The 20,954-nt window shown below is 42.5% G+C and overlaps 1 protein-coding gene across 2 annotated transcripts; it reads left to right on the top strand.

Moving 5' to 3' along the window:
• The first annotated feature begins 383 nt into the window (after positions 1–383).
• Positions 384–16,874, top strand: LOC137036092 (bactericidal permeability-increasing protein-like). 2 transcript variants are annotated; one of them, XM_067410061.1, is made up of 16 exons: positions 384–580; positions 1,876–1,982; positions 3,597–3,708; positions 3,928–4,056; positions 10,001–10,153; positions 10,385–10,448; positions 10,559–10,619; positions 10,998–11,089; positions 13,204–13,380; positions 15,169–15,228; positions 15,387–15,554; positions 15,827–15,894; positions 16,250–16,292; positions 16,390–16,453; positions 16,593–16,669; positions 16,790–16,874. In XM_067410061.1, the coding sequence occupies exons 2-16, from the start codon at positions 1,886–1,888 to the stop codon at positions 16,838–16,840; spliced, it is 1,416 nt and encodes a 471-aa protein (XP_067266162.1). In that variant the 5' UTR covers positions 384–580; positions 1,876–1,885; the 3' UTR covers positions 16,841–16,874. The 2 variants fall into 2 exon arrangements, with proteins under 2 accessions (XP_067266162.1, XP_067266161.1); XM_067410060.1 differs by having other exon boundaries at positions 385–580; positions 1,873–1,982.
• The last annotated feature ends 4,080 nt before the right edge of the window (positions 16,875–20,954 follow it).

Genomic DNA, 20,954 nt, shown 5'->3' with positions numbered 1-20,954 from the left:
TTTATATAATTTAACAGCTTCTCTCTCTCTACTTCAGTCTCAGGCCACAGCGAGAGCTTAAAGTTTTCTAATCAATTTTCGTTACACATTTAGGAAGATGACGATTAGTTATATAAATGTGATTAAATAAATGTTTTTTTTTTTTAATTGATTGAAAGCCCTAGTAATTATCCTTTAATGTTAAAGGGTGTTTTTCATTTCTTATTTGTACATCCTCGTTTCCTTCCCCTCATTTCCTTTCCTCGTGTCTCAGCTCCACCCGCTTAGGATTCAAGGGAAGGACACACCTGTGTACCTCGCTCATGACTCCTCATTCCTCGCCTCCCAGCGGTGCAATCTTGAGATGTCCTTCAAGATTGCTGAGTTTGATCGGTTTTAAGGTCACGGGCTGGAGGACGGAGGACTGAGGAAATGAGGAAGCATCAATTAGAGTATTGAGAAGCACCCACAGACACCCAAAGCAGGAACTGAACCCCGCCCCTCTTCTGAGAACGGAGCTCCTTTAAAGCTGCTTTGAGTTAACACTCTCACAGAAACAATCACTTTCCCTTCAGACATCTGCTGTGCTGTACGATTTGAGGTACGTTCTTACAATTTCACATGTTCAAATTTGAACATTATTTATAATTAATCTAGATGTATGAATAAATATATTTCTTAGTGTTTCTTAAATATTTCATATTCTTTCCACAAACTTTCCTGCAAGGCATTCATGTTGGTTATAAATATAAACATACCAAACAGAGATATGTTGAAGCTCAACTGGTAGAATTAAGTGACAAATTCTGGGGTTTGATTGCCAAGAAATATACATTGTCAAATGTAAAACTTACAATCACAGTTAGTCACTTTGGATAAAAGCATCTTCCCAATCGATACAGATGTGCTGCTCAGAAGGCAAAAGATCACGGAGCCTCTATCATTCTGAGGGATGAAGGGTTTTATACAAAGAGAAAACTGGAGCACCATCAAGAGCTCAACATACAGATTACTGTTCACAATGTCAGAAAGTGAAGAAATCAAACCTCTGTCATGCATGTCTATGAATTTACTTTGTTAAAATGTATTAACAATTTTAAAGGCATTCATTTCTATAGCTTTAGGATAAAAAATAAACACTACTAGAAAAAAGCAAAAAATATATTCTCTGTAATTAAAAGACATTTTTCTGTTGGAATGCAGACCAATTAACAGTAAAACTAAATGAATAATGACTGCTATATATGTGTGTGTCTCTGAACAGGGTCCTCAAATAAGCAAATATGTTTTGGTCTTTGTATCAGTTCTCTATAATTTGAGGAAGTGACTTTTATGCAGCTGAATATAGGGATCATGACTGACATTCGACTTGATTTATGTCTACGGTGTCATTTGATATGATCTTCTGGTAAAGCCAATGATTTGATCAATGCAAAAAATAAAATATACAGTGTGAAAATTTAGCAATATAAAGGTCATGGGTTCCATTTACAGGGAACACACATACTGATAAATGGACAGTGTCGGTTCAAATCACTTGAAGAGGCATTTGGATGCAGAAAATGTGGCATACAGTCTACAGTCATCTTAGATGTGTTATCTGCTGCTGATGCCATTTAAATAAAGATAAAAAATAAAAGAAGTTCACCAATGCAATTAATACACTGCATACATTAAAAAAAAAAAAAATACATGCATCAGATTATTTTATCATAGTACAATTGACTTGAAGTTTTGATTAGATTGTTTTCATCTTGTCGAAGAAAAAAAAAAAATGTGTCTGATAATTAATACCAAAATTCTAATTAAATGTACAATCAGTAATTGCAAGAATGCAGCTCTGCAGAAGTTAAAATACAGCATCTCATGTGTAATATATTTTGTCTTACACAGCAGGAGTTGAAGGATGCAGCTGGTCATTTATTTCCTGATGATATTAACATACACACATGCAGATTATCCGGCACTAAAAACTCTTCTGTCAGAGAAGGGTCTCGGAGGCGGTAAGTTCTTCACTGCATTGTTCTGAAATGACATCTAACAACATTCTTTACTGAGAGTTTCAGTTTGACATGTCCATCAGGGAAATACGTGTGATTGTTTTCTCTTTTGTAATCTAACAGTTCTCTGCTGCTTGATGCATCACATGAAACCAGTATTGTTTATGTAATATATTATACTTTTATGCACATATTCCTTTCATGTATAATGTTTTCCCTCCAAAATGTTGTTTTAGTGAAAATAACTTATAAATGTTAGTAGGCAACCTGTAGTAGGAACGCCCCTTAGCGACCTAAACACCAGCCACTGGCAACATGTAGTGTCACTGGCGTTATGAACTGGGCTTAAGAAAACTTGATAAAGGTTTTGATGCGACCATCCAAAGTTTGAATTTGCCTTTTTCCAATTCCATTCCTCTCCCTTTTCCCATCACATATCATATCATCTTACTCAGAGAGGCATTTATTTTAAATAAAAATGAAGAACATTTTTGTTATGAAATAGTTTGGAGCAAAATAATGAGACAGGAAACATCTCAGCATTCTAAAGAAAGCAATTAAAGCAATCATAATCAATACAACTTTATATTTATCATTATTCAATATCAATCAACTGCAACTAATAATTTGCTACATAGTAAGTGTAAATAAGTCCCCTAATGGGCATTTAATACCATCTATCGAAAATAGCCTCTGTATTTTTTCCTTGCTTGATGAATATTTATTGAGCTGCATTAAATTCTGTTTATTGACCGTATGTAATATAAACCCTCAAATATTTCATGTTTAATTATTTTGTTTGAGTACTTAAAGAGTAACTTCAGAAATTTTCAAATGCCGTTGTATTGTTACAAATGTCAGTAGTGTATGTAAGTTAACAATGATGGAAAAATAGACTTTTGACAGCTCTAGGGCTTTTGTAAAAACTAGTTGGTTTGAAACCAGTGCATTATGAGTGTTGAAGTTTGGCAAAATAAATAAAACAAATCCCTTTTGTATGTCACAAACCATTGCTTTTACATACAGATAAACAATAAATACATGATTGAGACGATTAATGCATGTATTGCCTCAGAATTTGCCTCTGAATAGCACTGGCTCCGTGGGCGTGGCCACATTAGCGGATAATGAGCTGAATCAAGGACTTCTGTCATGTGTCTCTTTTCATACAGATTACATAAACACAGATTTTTTGTTTTCGATTTGACTTGCACGATTTAAAACCTGACATTTCAACATTTCTTTAGACATAAGTTTAGTTTTTTGTGATTAGTATTCACTAAGTTACAGTTCATTTTCTGAGAACTATCAGATTGGACTTCGTTTAGAGGGAGACGAGAGATCACGCATCATGTTAGTTTTCTTTATTTTACAAAAAGCACAACATTGTGTTTTTACTCTGAGTAAAAATAAAAGAAGATATTCTATAGTTTCAATTGATATATTACTTATGTCTCTATGACAAAAAATGAGTATTATAGTATTATAAGTCTTTTTTGCTACAATGTGAAAAAAACCTTCAGACCCCAGAGTTAAAATACAGGAAATCTTGTATATTTTAATACTGATGATAGTAAAAAGGTGATATGTGCTGTTGTTGTTTCTGTGTGTGTTCAGTGTCTCAGATGATGTCTGTCCGAATACAAAGCGAACTGAAGCGTACTGCAATCCCAGAGGTCCGTGGTGGGGTGGACATCAAGATCGGCACTGTGAAATATGTCTTATCAAAGTCAGTACACTGACAATCAAACCAAATGAACTAATTAAACTGTTCTTTGAATTGTCACAGATACTAAATGCATTTATTCAAACATAAATACATGGAATTCAATCAGTAGTTCCTATATGCATCACATGTAATAAACTGTTATTTTAGCTTACTAAAAATGACTGTGTTGACATGAATATATTCCATAAATGGTAAACGGATGTGTTTTTGTCTTTCCAGCATGCATGTTAGGCAGTGCCGCATGCCAGACCCATCACTGGTGTTTGTACAGGGAACAGGTGTATCTGTGAAAGTCAGTCAACTCTCATTAAGCATCACAGGCAGCTGGGCAACACAGTTTGGCATCATGTAAGTGTACCAGTTTTACCTGAGATGATTTTGGAAACAAATAACTTTTTCTATAAATCTTACTGTACAATTTCATAATCTTATATGATAAGGACCATGCACATACACTGATGCCTCTTTGGTCTTTAAGTCAAATAAACCCCAACAAGGGTGATCAGAAACTCAACATGAAGTGGTAACAACCTGTGGTTTATTTATATCCCGCTTTTTCTGGAATTTACGTGAAGATACACATATGGACTGGCCATGGGCAGTACACATATGGAGTCCCTGGGATGGCTCCAGCCTAAGTATAGGGGGAGACTCATCTGACAGGTGACAGCAGAGCTGGCTCTGCTAAGGGAGAGACACAGGCTCACCGTAGGGGCTCACCATCAGACACTCCACAATGTCCGAGAGGAGGTGGAAGAACTCAACAGGGTTCGCCAAGCAGGGAACTCTACTGGAGTAATGGAAGCACATATCTGGCCCAGGGGACGGGAGTGGCATTGCAAGTCGACACTAGCCTCTTCGCGTCTACCGGCTGCTGGAAGCGAGTACACGGGTACCGGTCCTACACTAAGGCTATAGAATCTATAGATTCTAGCGAACATTTTAGGTGTCGCCAAGACCGAAACTCTACAGATATCTGTCAGCGAGGCGCCATGTGCGAGCGCCCAGGAAGAGGCCACTCCTCTAGTGGAGTGGGCTCTGAACCCGAATGGGCAATATGGGACTGATAAGGCAATGGCATACACTATCCAGTGGGATAACCTCTCCTTGGAGACAGCCTTTCCCTGCTGGCCTACGTAACAGACAAAGAGCTAATCTGAGGTCCTAGGCTTTGCGTTCTGTCCACGTACAGGCCCAAAGTGCAGACTGGACAGAGCAAAGCCAGGGCTGGGTCTGCCTCCTCCGAAGGCAGCGCTTGCAGGTTCAATACCTGATCTCTGAAGGGAGGGGTAGGAACCTTGGGCACAAATCCAGGCTGTGGTCTCAGGATAACAGGAGTCACTGGGCCCGAATTCCAGGCACAATTCGTCCACTGAAAATGAGCGCAGGTCCCCTTCCCTCTTCACCGAGGCCAATGCAACCAGGAGGACGATCTTAAAGACAGTACTTTTAACTCAACTGATTGCAAAGGCTTGAAGGAATGACCTCGGAGAGATGTAAGTACCAGGGTGAGATCCCAAGAGGGTATAGCGGGAGATTTTAGTCTCCTCGCCCCCCTCAGGAACCTGACAATCAGATCGTGTTTCCCCAGGGACTTACCCTCAACTGCGTGGTGATGTGCAGCGATAGCGGCAACATACACCTTCAGGGTGGAGGGAGACAGCCTTCGCTCCAACCCTTCTTGCAGGAAGGAAAGCACGGATCCGACCGAACATAATCGGGGGTCCTCTCGGCGAGAGGCGCACCATTCGACGAACAGGTTCCACTTCAGCGCATAGAGACTCCTAGTGGAAGGAGCTCTAGCAGAAGTGATGGTGTCTACGACCGCTTGCGGGAGATCACTCAGAACCTCCGCATCCCGTCCAGGGACCACACGTGGAGGTTCCACAGATCGGGACGCGGGTGCCACAGGGTGCCCCGTCTCTGAGTCAGGAGGTCCTTCCTCAGAGGAATCGGCCAGGGAGGGGCTGTCGCGAGGAGGATGAGGTCCGAGAACCAGGTCCGAGTGGGCCAGTACGGAGCCACTAACAGAACCTGCTCCCCGTCCTCCCTGACCTTGCACAGGAGTTGTGCGAGAAGGCTCACTGGGGGAAACGCATATTTGCGCAGACCCGGGGGCCGGCTGTGTGCCAGGGCATCCGAGCCGAGCGTGCCGCCAGTCAGGGAATAAAACCACTGGCAGGGGGCAGTTTCTGGGGAGGCAAACAGGTGTACCTGGGCCTCGCCAAAATGCTGCCAAATCAGCTGAACCGCCTGGGGGTGGAGCCGCCACTCGCCCGCAAGTGGAGGCTGCCGTGACAGCTCGTCGGCTGCACGGTTGAGCACACCTGGGACATGAGTGGCCCGAAGGGACCTCAGATGCTTTTGACTCCACAACAAGAGATGGCGGGCGAGTTGCGACATGCGACGGGAGCGTAGACCACCTTGACGGTTGATGTACGCAACGGCCGCAGTGCTGTCTGAGCGGACGAGAACGTGCTTGGTGAGACGTGCAGTCCGTGCAAACCGAGTCTAGCTCGAGACCGAGATAAGAGATCCTCTGCCCGGGGGCGAGTTTGCTCTTGTCCCAGTTGACCCGAAGACCCAACCGGCTGAGGTGAGCTAGAACCATGTCCCTGTGTTCGCACAACTGCTCTCGCGAGCTGGCCAGGATCAGCCAGTTGTCGAGATAGTTGAGAATACGAACGCCCTGTTCCTTGAGGGGAACAATGGCCGCCTCCGCAACCTTCGTAAAGACATGGGGTGACAGGGCCAGCCCGAAGGGTAGGACTTTGTACTGATATGCCCGACCCTCGAACGCAAACCGCAGGAAGGGTCTGTGTCGAGGCAGAATCGAGACATGAAAGTACGTGTCCTTCAGGTCTATTGCTGCAAACCAATCCCGGGGACGGACGCATTCGAAAATGCGCTTCTGCGTGAGCATCTTGAACGGCATCCTGTGAAGATACCGGTTCAGGACGCGCAGATCCAGGATTGGCCTTAGCCCACCGCCCTTTTTTGGTACAATGAAGTAGGGGCTGTAGAACCCCGACTTCATATCAGCTGGAGGGACCGGCTCGATTGCATCCTTCGCCAGTAGGACAGCAATCTCCGCCCGGAGAACAGGTGCACTGTCCAACGATACTTGAGTGAGGTGGACACCCCTGAAAACCGGGGGACGCCGGGCGAACTGAATCACATAGCCGAGTCTGATAGTGCGAATGAGCCAGCAGGACGGGCTGGGAAGCGTGATCCACGCCTCCAGACTCCGAGCCAGCGGGACCAAAGGCACCACAGACGCACCGGGGGTGGGGCAGCAAGGCAGAGAGGGACCCGACTCGGACGGCATGGGAGCGGCCCGGAGGGTGGTCGGACTCTGCGAGGCAGCAGTGCGTATGGGAGACGGCGCACGGGACGCGGTCTGTGCCATCATACTGCCGCCTACTGGCGGAATGGGAGGGGGCTGCGAGCGGCGAGGCAGGGCCTGGCACACTGGCAGATGCACCCTGTTGTGACCTGGAGTTTGAGGAAACTGCTCTTTTTGTGAAAAAGTGGGTACCGCTGGACATCACAATTTCCCCCTGGCCCTCCTCCGGGGGTGGGAGAGATGATGGAATACTCTCCCAAAGAGCGAGAACCTTCCCCTCCAGGTTGCCCGTCTCAGGGCCGTGACTTCTTTTTTCGTTTGCCACCTGGCTTGGCTGAGACGGGCTGTGCACCACGTCCGCGACCGGCACCCTGCTGTCTGGCTGGTGTAGGCTGCTGCTTTGCCGACTTAGCAGGGGCAGAGGATGACGCAGGCGGGCGCCCTCGGCGACGAGCAGGCTGAGGCTGGGCCACGGGCGGATGGGTGGAGGCAGCAGCGGACCGCCGTGGCATGACATGTTTAATAGCCTCGGCCTGCTTCTGTGCAGCGGAGAACTGTTGGGCGAAGCTCTCCACTGCGTCGCCGAAAAGGCCGACCGGCAGCCTGCCAACAGGCACTGTAAGCCTTCTCAGTCAGACCGGCTGAGAACTTACAGGCCCGGGACGGGAGGCGCGGCTCACCACGCCAGCCAGTGGCCGTTGGACACAACTGCATCGCAACAGACCGCTCGACTGGCGGGATCCTCGCGTACCTCCTGGCTTCCCCGCCGTCCAGGGAGGTGAAGGCGGACGCAGGACCAGGCCTCGCACGAACACTAAACGGTGTTTGCAAAGACCTGGTCACCTCATCGTGCACTTCCGGGAAGAATGGCATTGGGGCGGGACGCTGAAGCTGACCAGCGCGACCCCCCCCCCCCCCCAAGTACCAATCATCCAACCGAGACGGGCCGGGACAGGGTGGAGGGTTCCACTCGAGCCCAACACACAAGGCGGCACGGGAAAGCACAGCTGTCAACTCGGGATCCGACTCGGGCGTCCGGATCTTCCTCCCCCGAGGACTCTGGCTCACCATCCGATGCAGAGATCGACATCTGATCCGCCGCCGGCGCACCAAAGGTAATGGCTGGACAGTCCGTAGAGGGCCCAGCAGAAACCAACGGTGGCACGATGGGTTGCGGTGCTGATGAGGCGGCAGGGGCCCGTGGAGCGTTTCCGCTCGGCGGGGAAGCCCTGACCGTAATCCTCAGGTCACCCTTCCTATACACCGCCGAACCGTCATTCCGGCCGGGGCCAGAAAAAACGGTCGAACGGGGCATAGGGGAGGGGACCCCCGCTTCCTGAGACTTCAGGAAGGAGAGTCTCGACCTCAGCATAGCGATAGTCATGTTCCCGCAATGGGAACCGTCCACAAAAGCTGCTTCAGCGTGCTGAACGCCCAAACACGAGATGCAGGGATTGTGCCCATCAGCAGGGACCAGGGAACGACCGCACCCAGTAACGCACAGACGAAATGACATACTGTCAGGGTTCGTCTGTAAAGCTCTTTTAGAAGGGGAAACAGTCAACTCACTCGTGCTGAAGCACCCAGGGAGCGACGAGATGTGTCAGGTACACCACTCCCTGACACACCGAGGAACCGGCCCAAATCGCAACACACACTCTTCACTCTTGGCGTGTTGCTGTGAAAACAGCAGTTGATAGCTTATAGCTCGGCTCCTCGGAAGCTCGCGACCTCGCTGAAGTGCCCTCACTACCAGCACGCACAGTTTGCTGTGGATCCTCTTCTGAGGCAGTTTTAGTCTTTTGAAGAAGCAAAGGAGTCTTCTGAAAATAGGACACCAATGTATGGCTCCGAAGCGAAAGACAGAGTGCGATTGCATCCGCTTCCTATTTATATACACCTGTCGGGGGCGGTGCGCATTATGCAAATATCGCACGCCAATTCCATTGGCTTGTTTTAGTTTACACAAAGCTGATAGGGCTCTCTAAGCGATATCCCAATTCGTCGGTCACTACTGACATACGTCGAACGTGACCGACTGAAAGGGAACTGTTGATCCTACATACTGACATCACCTCACATGAATTACTAAGGTGAAGTACATTGTATTTAGCATTTTAAGGTAAAGATGACCACATCAGATGAATGATTCTGTTTAGCAAAGTTTCTAGCAAGAGTTTTCTGCCAGTTCCTGTTCTCTTTATTGTATGTCTAATGAGTCAGATTACTGAGATTCTCACCTTTTGTCGTTAATGGCTCTTGGAGCCCCTCTCCCATTCTTTGAATAGGTATGCTGATTGGATTAGGATTTGTGACACTCTAGCGTCTGGAGCGGGTTCCTATACCTGAATACTTCATTTGCATGCTTTGTTGGCTCCCTGGTGCTTTGTCTCTATCAATAAGCACTGCCCCCTAAAATGTATATAAACTTCAATGTACACTGCCTTAGTGAGATTTTGGATGACCACAGCGGTGCACAGCGTGTTTCTCAATAAAGAGTAATTTCTGCTTAAAGATATCCCAAAGTCTCCTGGTCTATGCTTCTGAGATTTCCAACACGGGTTTCTTAACAATATGTCACTATGTTCATAAGTAATAGCATTTTACTGCAAAAAAAAAGGAAAAATGATCAACAGGCAAAAAGGACAACATTAGGTCACCACTCGGTCTTCCAGCAAGACAGCAACCCAAGCACACATCCAAGTTGGTCTAAATGGTTTAAAGGGACAATCAAGGTCCTGGAGTGGACCCCTGAAAGCCCAGATCTAAATCCTATTAAAATCTATGGTGGGAGCTCAAGCTAAAGTTCCATGCTCAAAAATCATGTAATTTGGGAGAGCTGTGGCAATAGATAGCATCATATCAAAGAAATTGTATTAAATAAAGCATTTGCAATATGAAGAAGTTCATAGGATAATAAGATTGTCTTTTGTTCTATGATTGCAGCCATGATCACGGCTCATTTGATTTGGCTGTGTACAATATCAAAATCTACACCCTCCTGCAGTTAGGAGATGATGCTGGCCATCTCTCCATCACCACTGTTTCCTGTAGTGCTGACATAGGAGGTGTGAACATTCAGTTCCATGGAGGTGCTAGGTAAGACCAGCATTAACAAAGCATAAAAGACTAAGATGTGAAATGTTACCTGAAGATAACATGCAACAATTTTGAATATCTCTTATGACTACCACTAATGATAGTGATATATTTTTCTTAAAATGCTCTTAAAATGTAATGAATGTTTTAAAAGAACACTGTATACCGAAAGTCACACTGTTCCCATTTACTTCAATAAGAACCATCACTTATGCTTCTGTTTTGCTGCAGCATTTTTTTCAAGCCATTTGTAAGTTCTTTCAGGGGAATAATATCAGACAAGATACGCAAGCAGGTTTGTCATTTTTTTCAATTCAAATTAACCAAAAGAACCAACACCATTATCTGCTGCTTATGATGTCTTGTATTGTCATATTATTATTATTATTATTATTATTATTTTAGATTTGCCCAGCAATTCAAAAAGCAATCAATGAATTGGAGAGACATCTACAGGAAACACCTGGTACTGGCACAAAAATATCACACAATTATATATTATATATAGATTATATATCTTTATATATACAGTAGATCAAAGAAGACATATTATGGTTAACTAAAATGATTTTAAGGACCAATAATAATTTTTTTGCATTGTGGCATTATTTTCATAAACAATAAGGTAATAAAAAAAAATCATAAAATAGGCCCAATTTTCTTTGAATTTGATGTGAACATTTTTGTGAGACTCACCCTACTGTGGGTTATTTTGGCTGTATTATTTAGCTATTGCTACTAAATTACATTAATGTCATTGGCGTCATTGTAAATACAAAATCCTTGGAAAACTACTTAGAAAACTACAGACAAATGAAACTACTAACAAATGATTTCTTCCTAGTTAATGTACCTGTGGGTCAGTATATATATCTGAGCATCCCTCTCACATCCTCCCCGGCTGTGACAGACCAAAGCTTTGAATTAGATATTAAGGTAAGGACTTTTGATTCAGCATTTATAATAATGATTGAAGCTGGACATACACTGTACAATTTCAGCAATGTTTTTGTTAAATACCAGCTCTCACTGTACAAGTAAATCGCATGTGATGTAAAGCCAAAGTCAATCAATCAATACAGTCTAATCATCGAGCTACAGCATGGTTTAATTTCTGTTTTTGGGCAGGCGCAGTAAGGGGAAAACACTAAGTTTAGCTCTGCTTCAACTGTGCAATACCCTCACGAGCAGTGTTGGGGATAACGCATTGCAAGTAACTTGATAAATAATGCATTACTTTTTCAATTTAAAACAAAATATGTAAGTCTCTTTTTCAAATAAGTAACGCAAGTTACTTTTTCACATTTATTGACTGACAGCTCTCCTGTCCCCATGTTGATTGAATTAAAGTGCAGAGGTTGTGTGTTACTGTGTGAACATGATGTTATTGTAGTTCTAGACTAAATGTGAACATGCATTTATTTATCTCACTTGCACGAAAACATTCAGTATTCCTTTTAAATGAATAAAAAACAGTGAAATGCAATCCCAGAATTTTTATGCAAACCTGTAATAATTAGCTATATTAAATTACACAAATGCGCCCTCTACTGTGCATGTGAAAATATGCATTTCCTTCAGCCTGAGGCTTACTCATTTCACTTTTTGGTGTGAAAGGGCCTTTACATTTAGCAAAAATATAACTTTTTGTTGTTATTAAAAAACAAACAAGCAAGCCCAGCCCAGGTGAGAAAAAGTAACGCAAAAGTAATGTAACACATTACTTTTCATAAAAAGTAACCAACGCAGTTAGTTACTTTTTAGGGAGTAACTCAATATATTGTAATGCATTGCTTTTACTGATCTTTCCCCAACACTACTCATGAGGGGCAACTAAAATTTCTGACGTCAGAAATTTATCTGATTATCCCATTGCTGGTCGGGAGAGGCTCTCGTTTTTCCCTGTACACTGCATGAAAAACAATGCGCGACAAAGCTGAAATTCGTCCTGACACAAAAAAAAGAACCGTACAACTCAGAAATCGGCTCCGATTCAGACAGAATTTGCACAGTGTATGCCCGAATTAACGTTTTATTAACATTTTATTCCCATAAATCATATTCATACAGTTACAACAGGGGTGTCTAATCCTGGGCCTTCCCAGCAGAGTTTAGCTCTAGCTCTAATTAAACACACCTGAACCAGCTAATCAAGGTCTTCAGGATGACTAGAAACTAGTGATGGCGAAATGAAGCTTTGTGAAGCACCGAGGCTTTCCTCTCAAGTGTATCGTAAAAAGGTTCATTACTCGAAGCTTTTCAACACAGTGCACACTAACGACATCTTGTGGTCAAAAGGTGGAAAAAACTGCCTTTGCGTCCCAGACGACGCAGCTATTTTTGGAGTTTCATGTAATAAATCAGTTTGTGCTATGAAAAGCATATAAAACAATGTAAATTATTATTATACATAAAAAAAGTCTTTCATGTGTCATTTCACTTACACAATTTGAATAAATGAGTCTGAATAAAATTTGGGGGGACAAATAGGCAAGCTTTGGCATATATTATCAAAATAAATGATTGTTATAGAATGAAGTATGAACTGGGAATAAATACAAACTGAACACATGTAAATATTTATTCGTATTATGGCATATTTTTTGCTAAAAAGCAATTGATACTTCACATCTGCGCAAAGGTTCATGTTATGTGAATCAGAATATGAAGCAGTCACGTGGTTGTGTGCGAAAACGAAGCTTCGGACGTCACCGATCACGTGGTTATGGCAAAACGAATCAAGCTCCGATACAGTGCTTCACTGTGAGATGTTTCGTTTTTTTGATACAAGCTTCGAAGCCTCGGTGTCAAACGTCACATCACTACTAGAAACTTCCAGGCAGGAGTGTTGGAGCTAAACTCTGCCGGAAATTGACCCTCCAGGAGCAGGATTGGACATCTCTGAGATACAACTATTATTAGGTTTCTCTTTCTGAATATATTCAGAATTTGAGTAGATTACTTGATTTGTATACAGTGTTACAGATTTTATTTAATGGCTTTGGAATTTTTACTGTAACCTGCCAATGATACTGTTGTTCCTGTGACAGGGTGAGTTTTACAGCCGCAGTTCTCCATCTGAACCACCTTTCTCTGCAAACGTGTTTGACGTGCAGTATGCAGAAAACTCCATGCTTTCACTGGCTGCCTCTGAGTTCTTAGTAAATTCAGCAGCTTATGCATTCCTCAGGTCTGGAGTTCTCCAAATCAACATCAGAGATGACATGGTGAGGAAATACAAATGAGCTCTCATTAAAAAAATAAAACAGTATCCACTGAAACTACAAGGGTTCTTTGCCGCTGTCGCCTTTGGCTTGCTTAGTTTGGGCAATTGACATTTGACTTAGGGCTGCACGAAAAATGGTCAAACTGATAATCACGATTATTTTTGCTCAAAATTATAATCACGATTATTAATCACGATTATTCTATCAAAAAGTGTAATGTAATTATAGCTATTTTTCAAGTTCTTTACCAACCTACACTTCACCCAAAAGGCCTGTAGGTGGCGCAAAGACTTAATTTAACTAACTATGATAACTTCGTTAGATGGTAAATCAATACAAAACATGGTTTTGGTGAGCGCTTTGTAATATGTATTCACATCAGATTTTAAAGCAACACAATTTGTTTGCAAATAAGACAAACCAGATTCAAATTGCCCGGCAAATTCGTAAAGCAAAGAACAAAGAACAATCATTTCTAGCTGATCAACATTATGAAAACTGGTAAAACCTTTAGGAACTTCAAAAGATAAAACAGCGAATATCCTAATATTACTTCCAATATTTCCAAATTATGTTCATTTTCATAGAGCGGGCCAATATCGTGACGATTATTTAAAATCAATCGAGAGAAGCAGATATCGTTATCGTGATTAAAATACGATTAATCGTGCAGCCCTAATTTAATTTGACTTGACATTTGATATTCAACAGTATTCTTGACATTTATTCAACAGTGCTTTTGATCTGCCTGTATTGACACTATTCTTTAAGAGGAAAAATTATATACCAATTATCAATGTAAAGCTGCTTTGACACAATCTGCATTGTAAAAAGCGCTATATAAATAAAGGTGATGATCTGACTGGACTCAAAGGAGTGCATGGCACTCTGCTCGACATGATGCCTTGTCTGCAACCATTTCTTCAAGGTCATTTGGGTCCATGTTGCATATTTTCAAATTGGCTTTGAGGCCATCCTTGTAACGTTTGAGTTGAACATGCTGCTCTGGAGCTTGCCATAAAAAACCTGCCCCAGCAGGCGCATGTCTGCCATGCACAAAACGTCCAGACCAGTAAAACTGAGCAGCAAGCAGGAAGACCTCAATACCAGTGATGCCACAGGTCTTTAGTACCTTAATATTTGGGACTTTGTCCTGCCATTAAACATGTACAATACAACAAAGACATTGCACATGGAACTGAATTAAAAAAAAAAAAAAAAACTAAACTAAACTGATCAAGTTAGGCAATCTGTTGGCTATAACTGATCTAAGACTAATCCATACAACAGAACTGTGAGGATTACTGCCTTATATACTGTCAACTTTATGTCCAGCTGGATGGCGTGCTCATCCCATATTCTCTTGGACAGTTGACCGAAGGCAACACTAGCCTTTGCAATGCGGGCACTGAGGTCGGATACCGCAGTCGCATCAGCTGCGAGAATCCTACAGAGGTAGCAGAACTTGGCAAAAGCTGTCAGCACAGTGTCCCCTGCAGTAACTAGCAGTGGATTGGAGTTTAACCTGTTTACCGCTTGAAGCATGACTTCTGTCTTCTTTAGAGCAATAGTGAGCCCAAACCGGAAAGCTGCAGTCCTGAAACAATGGAATAGTGACTGAGCTTTGGTGAGGGAGTGCGCCATCAGTGCACAGTCATCTGCATACGAGGTCACGCAGAAGACACTGGTTATGAACCTACAAGGAATCATGCCCTCTTATAAGTTTAAAATTTAGTTTTAACTATTAAATCAATCATCCAGCCATCTCATTTAATGTGTCAATCACAGATACCAAAGAGTTTTCCAATCCATCTGAACACCAGCCAGTTTGGAGCCTTCATTCCACAGGTCAGTATGATTTATTAAATATTTTATGTTTAATGCCAACCTATAAATAACTACAGAATATTGACTACATGTCTAAAATGTCTGTTTTATAGTTTTCAGGTAAAATCCTGTTGTTATCCAATTGAATAATGAGTTTTCTTTACACATTATTTGTTCAGCTACGCACATTATATCCCAACATGGAGATGCAGGTGCTGTTATACGCCAGTGAGACGCCACTATTCTCCTTCAGTTCAGGAGTGATAGACGTTCATGTACCGGCTGCAGCAAAGTTCTCCGCTGTTAAACCTGATGGTACACTGGTGCCTCTCTTTACTCTGGATGTGGTGAGTTTTGTGTTTGGATACACAAATAACACACATAAACATTGTCAAACAAACAAACCAAAAACAGGCTAAGAGGAACTCTCACACTTTCACAGTAAAGGGTAATATCACAGTTGTAAAAAAGCTAGTTGGCAAGACCTCTTATATGCTGTACAGAAACTACAAACGGTGATATAAAACCATGTGTTCACCAAATGTATCAGTATGTCATTGTTGAAAATGAATTTCAGTTTACAATTAACTTCATTGTTCCTCTCTCACTCCACCTGCAGGACTGTAGCTTCAGTGGAAGTGCTCTGATTGACAAAGAAAACCTGACTGGAGCTTTAGAAATGAAAAAGTGAGTGAGTTTTACTGATATTTGTTCAGTTAAAGTTGCAGTCAAATGAGCTCCATTTGTGTTTTTCATTGTCTGTTACATAATAAAGAGGAGGAAGTACAAAACAAGTTGATGAGCTTTGGCAGCTTTCTTTCAGTAAAAGCTCAATACAGTATGGTTTTATAGTAAAATGACCTCTTATTTTATAGTAAAATTACCACTTATATGTCAAAAGTTCAAGGAAAATTTGATTTCTTAATGCATAAATCCTTTGAATACGGCAAAGATATCTAAAATAAAAAAAATAAATTAAATAAAAATAAGTGTATGTTTTCTGAAACTCTACATGGTCTTTTGCCCTGAATGCTGCATCCAGTTTAACGCTGACTATCGGATCATCTGAGATTGGTGATTTCAAGGTGAGATCAGACAGTGATGATTCAGGTCAAATATTCACTGCGGTAGATCAGCGTTATAAGATGTTTTCTAATCTTTGTGTAATCTTTCAATGTACAGACTGACTCATTCCAGCGAGTGTTAGTGATGGCAGTGAAGATGTTTGTACTTCCAAAACTAAATGGTAAAATTATTTTAATATTATTTTAATATTGCAATTATTATAAACTTTTTTCTATTAAGTATCAATAACCTCAGAAATGCTTGCAACCAAGTAAAGCAACGATCTGATCATTAACTGTTTATTCTACTTTGCATTTTAGCGGCTCTGAAGATTGGTTTTCGCTTACCCAAACTGCAGGGCTTCAGTTTGATCAATTCTCAATTGCTTATAAAAAATGTGAGTACTATTAATGAATATTAATGTTATGTAATTTATGGGTTTTGGATTTTGTTTGATATTTCAAAATTGTTGGAAAACAGTTGAAAGTACAGTCTGAATATGTTTGACTTTTTTCAGGGCTTTGTGGTGATTTTTACTGATGTCCAGGACTCCCTGACAGGCCTCTAAGATCCAAACATGAACTGCACAAAATAACAAATAACTGTTTAACTGCTGAATTGTTTTCAGTGCAAGAATTATATAATCATTACTTGTAATGTTCACATGTACAAGTTGACCAAATTTGACCATATTATTTTTCACATACTATGTACATGAATGATTGTTAATCATCAATACAAAATAATCTACTGTGCAAAAAAAAAATTAAAATAAAAAAAAAATACTCTTCTCTACATAATTACTTCATTGGAGTCCATTTGCATAAACAATCTGGCTTGCATGGAAGCTATGAGCTGAGATGTGTAAAAGCTTATTTAAAATATATATATAATCATTATCAATCCACTGCACATGTTATTTCACTACATCATTAAAGATTTTGAAACTTTGGGGTTTGATCAAGGCTGAGCTTACTCGTGGCCCTCCAGGAGCAGAATTGGACATCTCTGTTTTAATAAGAGTCTGGAAGACAGCTGGAGTGTTGGACAGACCGAAGACCTTGGTATTCAAAGAGCCTTGTGGGAGTGTAAAAGAGCTTTTATCATGCTCATTTAAAGGTTAAAACATTTGTTTGGGGTCTACTAGAGTAAGTGTACATGATTTAGTGTTCACAAAACTCATTTATATTGTTGCAGCACCTGTTTTCACTCTCTATCTAAATGCTGTTTTAATTTTGGTTTCTTTGAAGGGGACCTATTATGCAAAATTCACTTTTGCATGGTGTTTAGCTATAAATGTGCGTTGGCAGTGTGTGTACACAACCACCCTATAATGATAAAAATCCACCCACTCCTTTTTTTAATCCTCATAAATCATAAGCAGTGTCTCAGAACAAGCCATTTCCAGATCCCTGGCAGTGTGACATCACTTTAGCCACAGGCCCCGCCCACAAATGTTGACAGACACTGCCGTTTTAACATAGAACCGCCCTGAGCACGGGCGGACTGTCCATCTGGTATACCGGGCACTTTCCCGGTGGGCAGACGTGCTTTTTGGGGCCGACGGTCCCCGACTGCAAAATAAATAAATAAATAAATAAATAAATTCTCTCGGCCCATGAAAGTCAGTGGCGCCTCCAGAAATTTTTCATAGGGGTGGCCAGATGGGGCCACTTAAAATCTTGGGGTGGCACACCAAAACTAGAAACCATAATTTCAGAATTTTATTCTACTGTTGTAGTAAACCGGCCTGTAGTAAACTTTTAGAAAGACTTAAGGAAACTCCTACTGATATACTTTGGTTTATTGTGTTATATTTAATGTTACAAATTAAATAATGTGCATAGACTAATAACAGTACAGTTAACATTTTGAGTTGCACAACAATTCTGTTGTATTTTGCAATTATATTTGGCATAAGGTGTACATTTATTGCAAACAAAACAGTTACTGGGGAAAAGCAGATACTGGCAGATACAAATAAAAGCAAGGACAGAAACAATCACATCTTTGCTTTATGTAACAGGACTTTCCCAACAGGGATCAATAGCCTGATTCTGATTACCAGGCTATACAGTATGTGTAAGAAACATTTATATCTTTGCTTAATGTAAAACAAAAATAATTATTACTGTTACAAAAAGAACTTCCCAACAGGGATCAATAGTCTCTGATTCTGATTACCAGGCTTCAGAATAGCTTTATTCGCCTGTTGCTATGTTTTTTGGCAAACACATCCACAAAGTCGTCAAGATTTATGGCCCTAGCCCTTCTTGATTCTACACTCAGCATACCCAAATTGCTTAAATGCTCATCAGTCATGGTACTTCTCAAGGATGCAGTGCTCACAGGTAGTGCAAGTGCAATTTTGCACAGTTTAAACATTTGGTGGAAGACCTCCTTAAATGGCTCCAGAAAGACAGTGAGCTCTATTAATGTCTTTGGTGTTTCCTGACCACTACTTTGCTTCCTCTCAAGAATGCGCTTGAGCTGAGGGATCTCATATTGTAGATCCTCAGTACTGCAGTTGTATTGTGAGGCAAATGGAAACACTACATCTTTCTCACAAAATATGGCACTGCACGGATTCAAGGCCTGTATCCCTTTCATTATGACACAATTTTCTTTAGAAAATCTTCTCTTCACCTCAGAGAGAAGCACATCAATAACTGGAATGAATAAACCTGTCCGAATGGACTCTTTCTCTGTTCTCTCTTGTCTTTGAACTATTAGAGTGAACAAGTAATGCCCTTCAAGCAAAGAGCTTGGTCTGACCTGACGACCTAAAGGTGTGGCACTGATGTTGCATTGCTCAGTGTCACAGACACGTCAGGTTCCAACCTCCACCAATCACAACGCACGCCATCTCCCGAGTACTGATCACCGCCACCTGCACCTCATTACCTCACTCATCATCACCAGTATAAAGCACACACACACACACAGCACTACTTGTCCGGTCTTGTTTGCATATACCCAGTGTGATGCTTACCTCAAGGACTACTCTTCATATACTTACCTGTCTCCAGCGTGTCTCCTTCCCATTGTGTTCCTCGTCTGCTGTGTGTGTGTGTGTGTGTGTGTGTGTGTGTGTGTGTGTGTGTGTGTGTGTGTGTGTGTTTGTGTGTGTGTGTGTTTACACCAACTCCATTGTTCTCCAGCGATCTCCAGTCTTCAGCATTACTCCAACTACAAAAGAAAGGACAGTAATTATCTCATTCATATCTACTCCACGAATTCCAAGTATCTGTTCACTCACCTGTTTCATCCATTTGCTCTGCTGTGGTTAAATAAACTCTACATTACCTATTACGTCTGTGTCCGTCTCCAGTGTACTGTAACAGAAGACCGGACCAATACAGTCAACCCAGCATGAGCCTCCCGGATCCATTTCAGGAGCTGGTGGATACGCTTCGGCGTACATTAACTGTCCATTCTCCACCACGAGCTCCTGATCCAGTTCATTCACCTGCACCAGCGGACAGCGATAGCACTGTCAACATTCCTCCTTCACTGCCTCCGTACGCCAGTCGCATGGCCAAACCGGCGCCCTACTCAGGATCGGCGGAGGATTGCAGCGGATTTCTGCTGCAATGCACACTGGTCCTGGAGATGCAGCCGCACCTGTACCCGAGTGATAAATCTAAAATTGCCTTTGTCATCTCTCAACTCAGCGGTAAAGCGTTAATGTGGGCTGATTCCATCTGGTCACAACAGGGTGCAGTTACGCAATCATTTTCAGCGTTCATCTCTCACTTCCGGGAGGTGTTTGGGAAACCCATCACTGATTCGTCTGCTGGTGAGAAACTTTATAATCTTAAACAAGGATCTATGTCTATCTATGATTATACTTTACAGTTCAGAACGCTTGCTGCAATCAGCGGATGGAATGAACAAGCGCTTATCACCACCTACCGGCAAGGATTGAATACTCGGGTACGGCTGCATCTCGCTGCATGCGAGGATAACATCGGCCTTGAGAAGTTCATCCAGCTTTCCATACGCTGCGCCACTCGCATGCAAGCGTGCATCCAAGAGCACCAGGACCAGTACAACATCAACGTGCCCTCCTGTCGATCTGAACCTGTCAGCACTCCAGAACCAGCCCAAGAACCCATGGAACTAGAACATTCACGATTATCTTCTGAAGAACGACGCCGTCGTCTGACTCTACGCCTCTGTCTCTACTGTGGTGAACCTGGGCATGTCATTGCTGCATGCCCCACTAGACCTCCACGACCCCTGGTGAGTGCCATTATTCCCGCTACACATAAAATGAAACCACTTACCACTGTTGTCATTCTTACTGCCGCCAATGTCTCTATTTCAGTGGTCGCGCTCCTCGACTCGGGGTCTGCCGGCAACTTCCTCTCTGGGGCCATCTGTCTTAAACTTCAACTCAAAACCACTCCATCTCCGACAATCTACAAGATCAACTCTATAACCGGTAGACCCCTCAGTCGTAAGAGCGTGTGTAAAGTGGCTGGACCAGTAACTCTCCAAGTGGGTCTTCTACACTGTGAGGAAGCTCATATGCTGGTTCTGGAGGAATCAACAGCTGACGTGGTTCTGGGGCGCCCCTGGTTGGAGCAGCATAATCCCACCATCTCCTGGAAATCGGGCGAAATCCTGAAGTGGGGCGACATTTGCTTCTCACGTTGCCTGATGGAACTTCCTCTTCC

This window comes from Chanodichthys erythropterus, chromosome 14 (genome assembly GCF_024489055.1).
Source record: "Chanodichthys erythropterus isolate Z2021 chromosome 14, ASM2448905v1, whole genome shotgun sequence".
Taxonomy (NCBI): domain Eukaryota; kingdom Metazoa; phylum Chordata; class Actinopteri; order Cypriniformes; family Xenocyprididae; genus Chanodichthys; species Chanodichthys erythropterus.
This window is presented reverse-complemented; position numbering and strand designations above follow the sequence as displayed.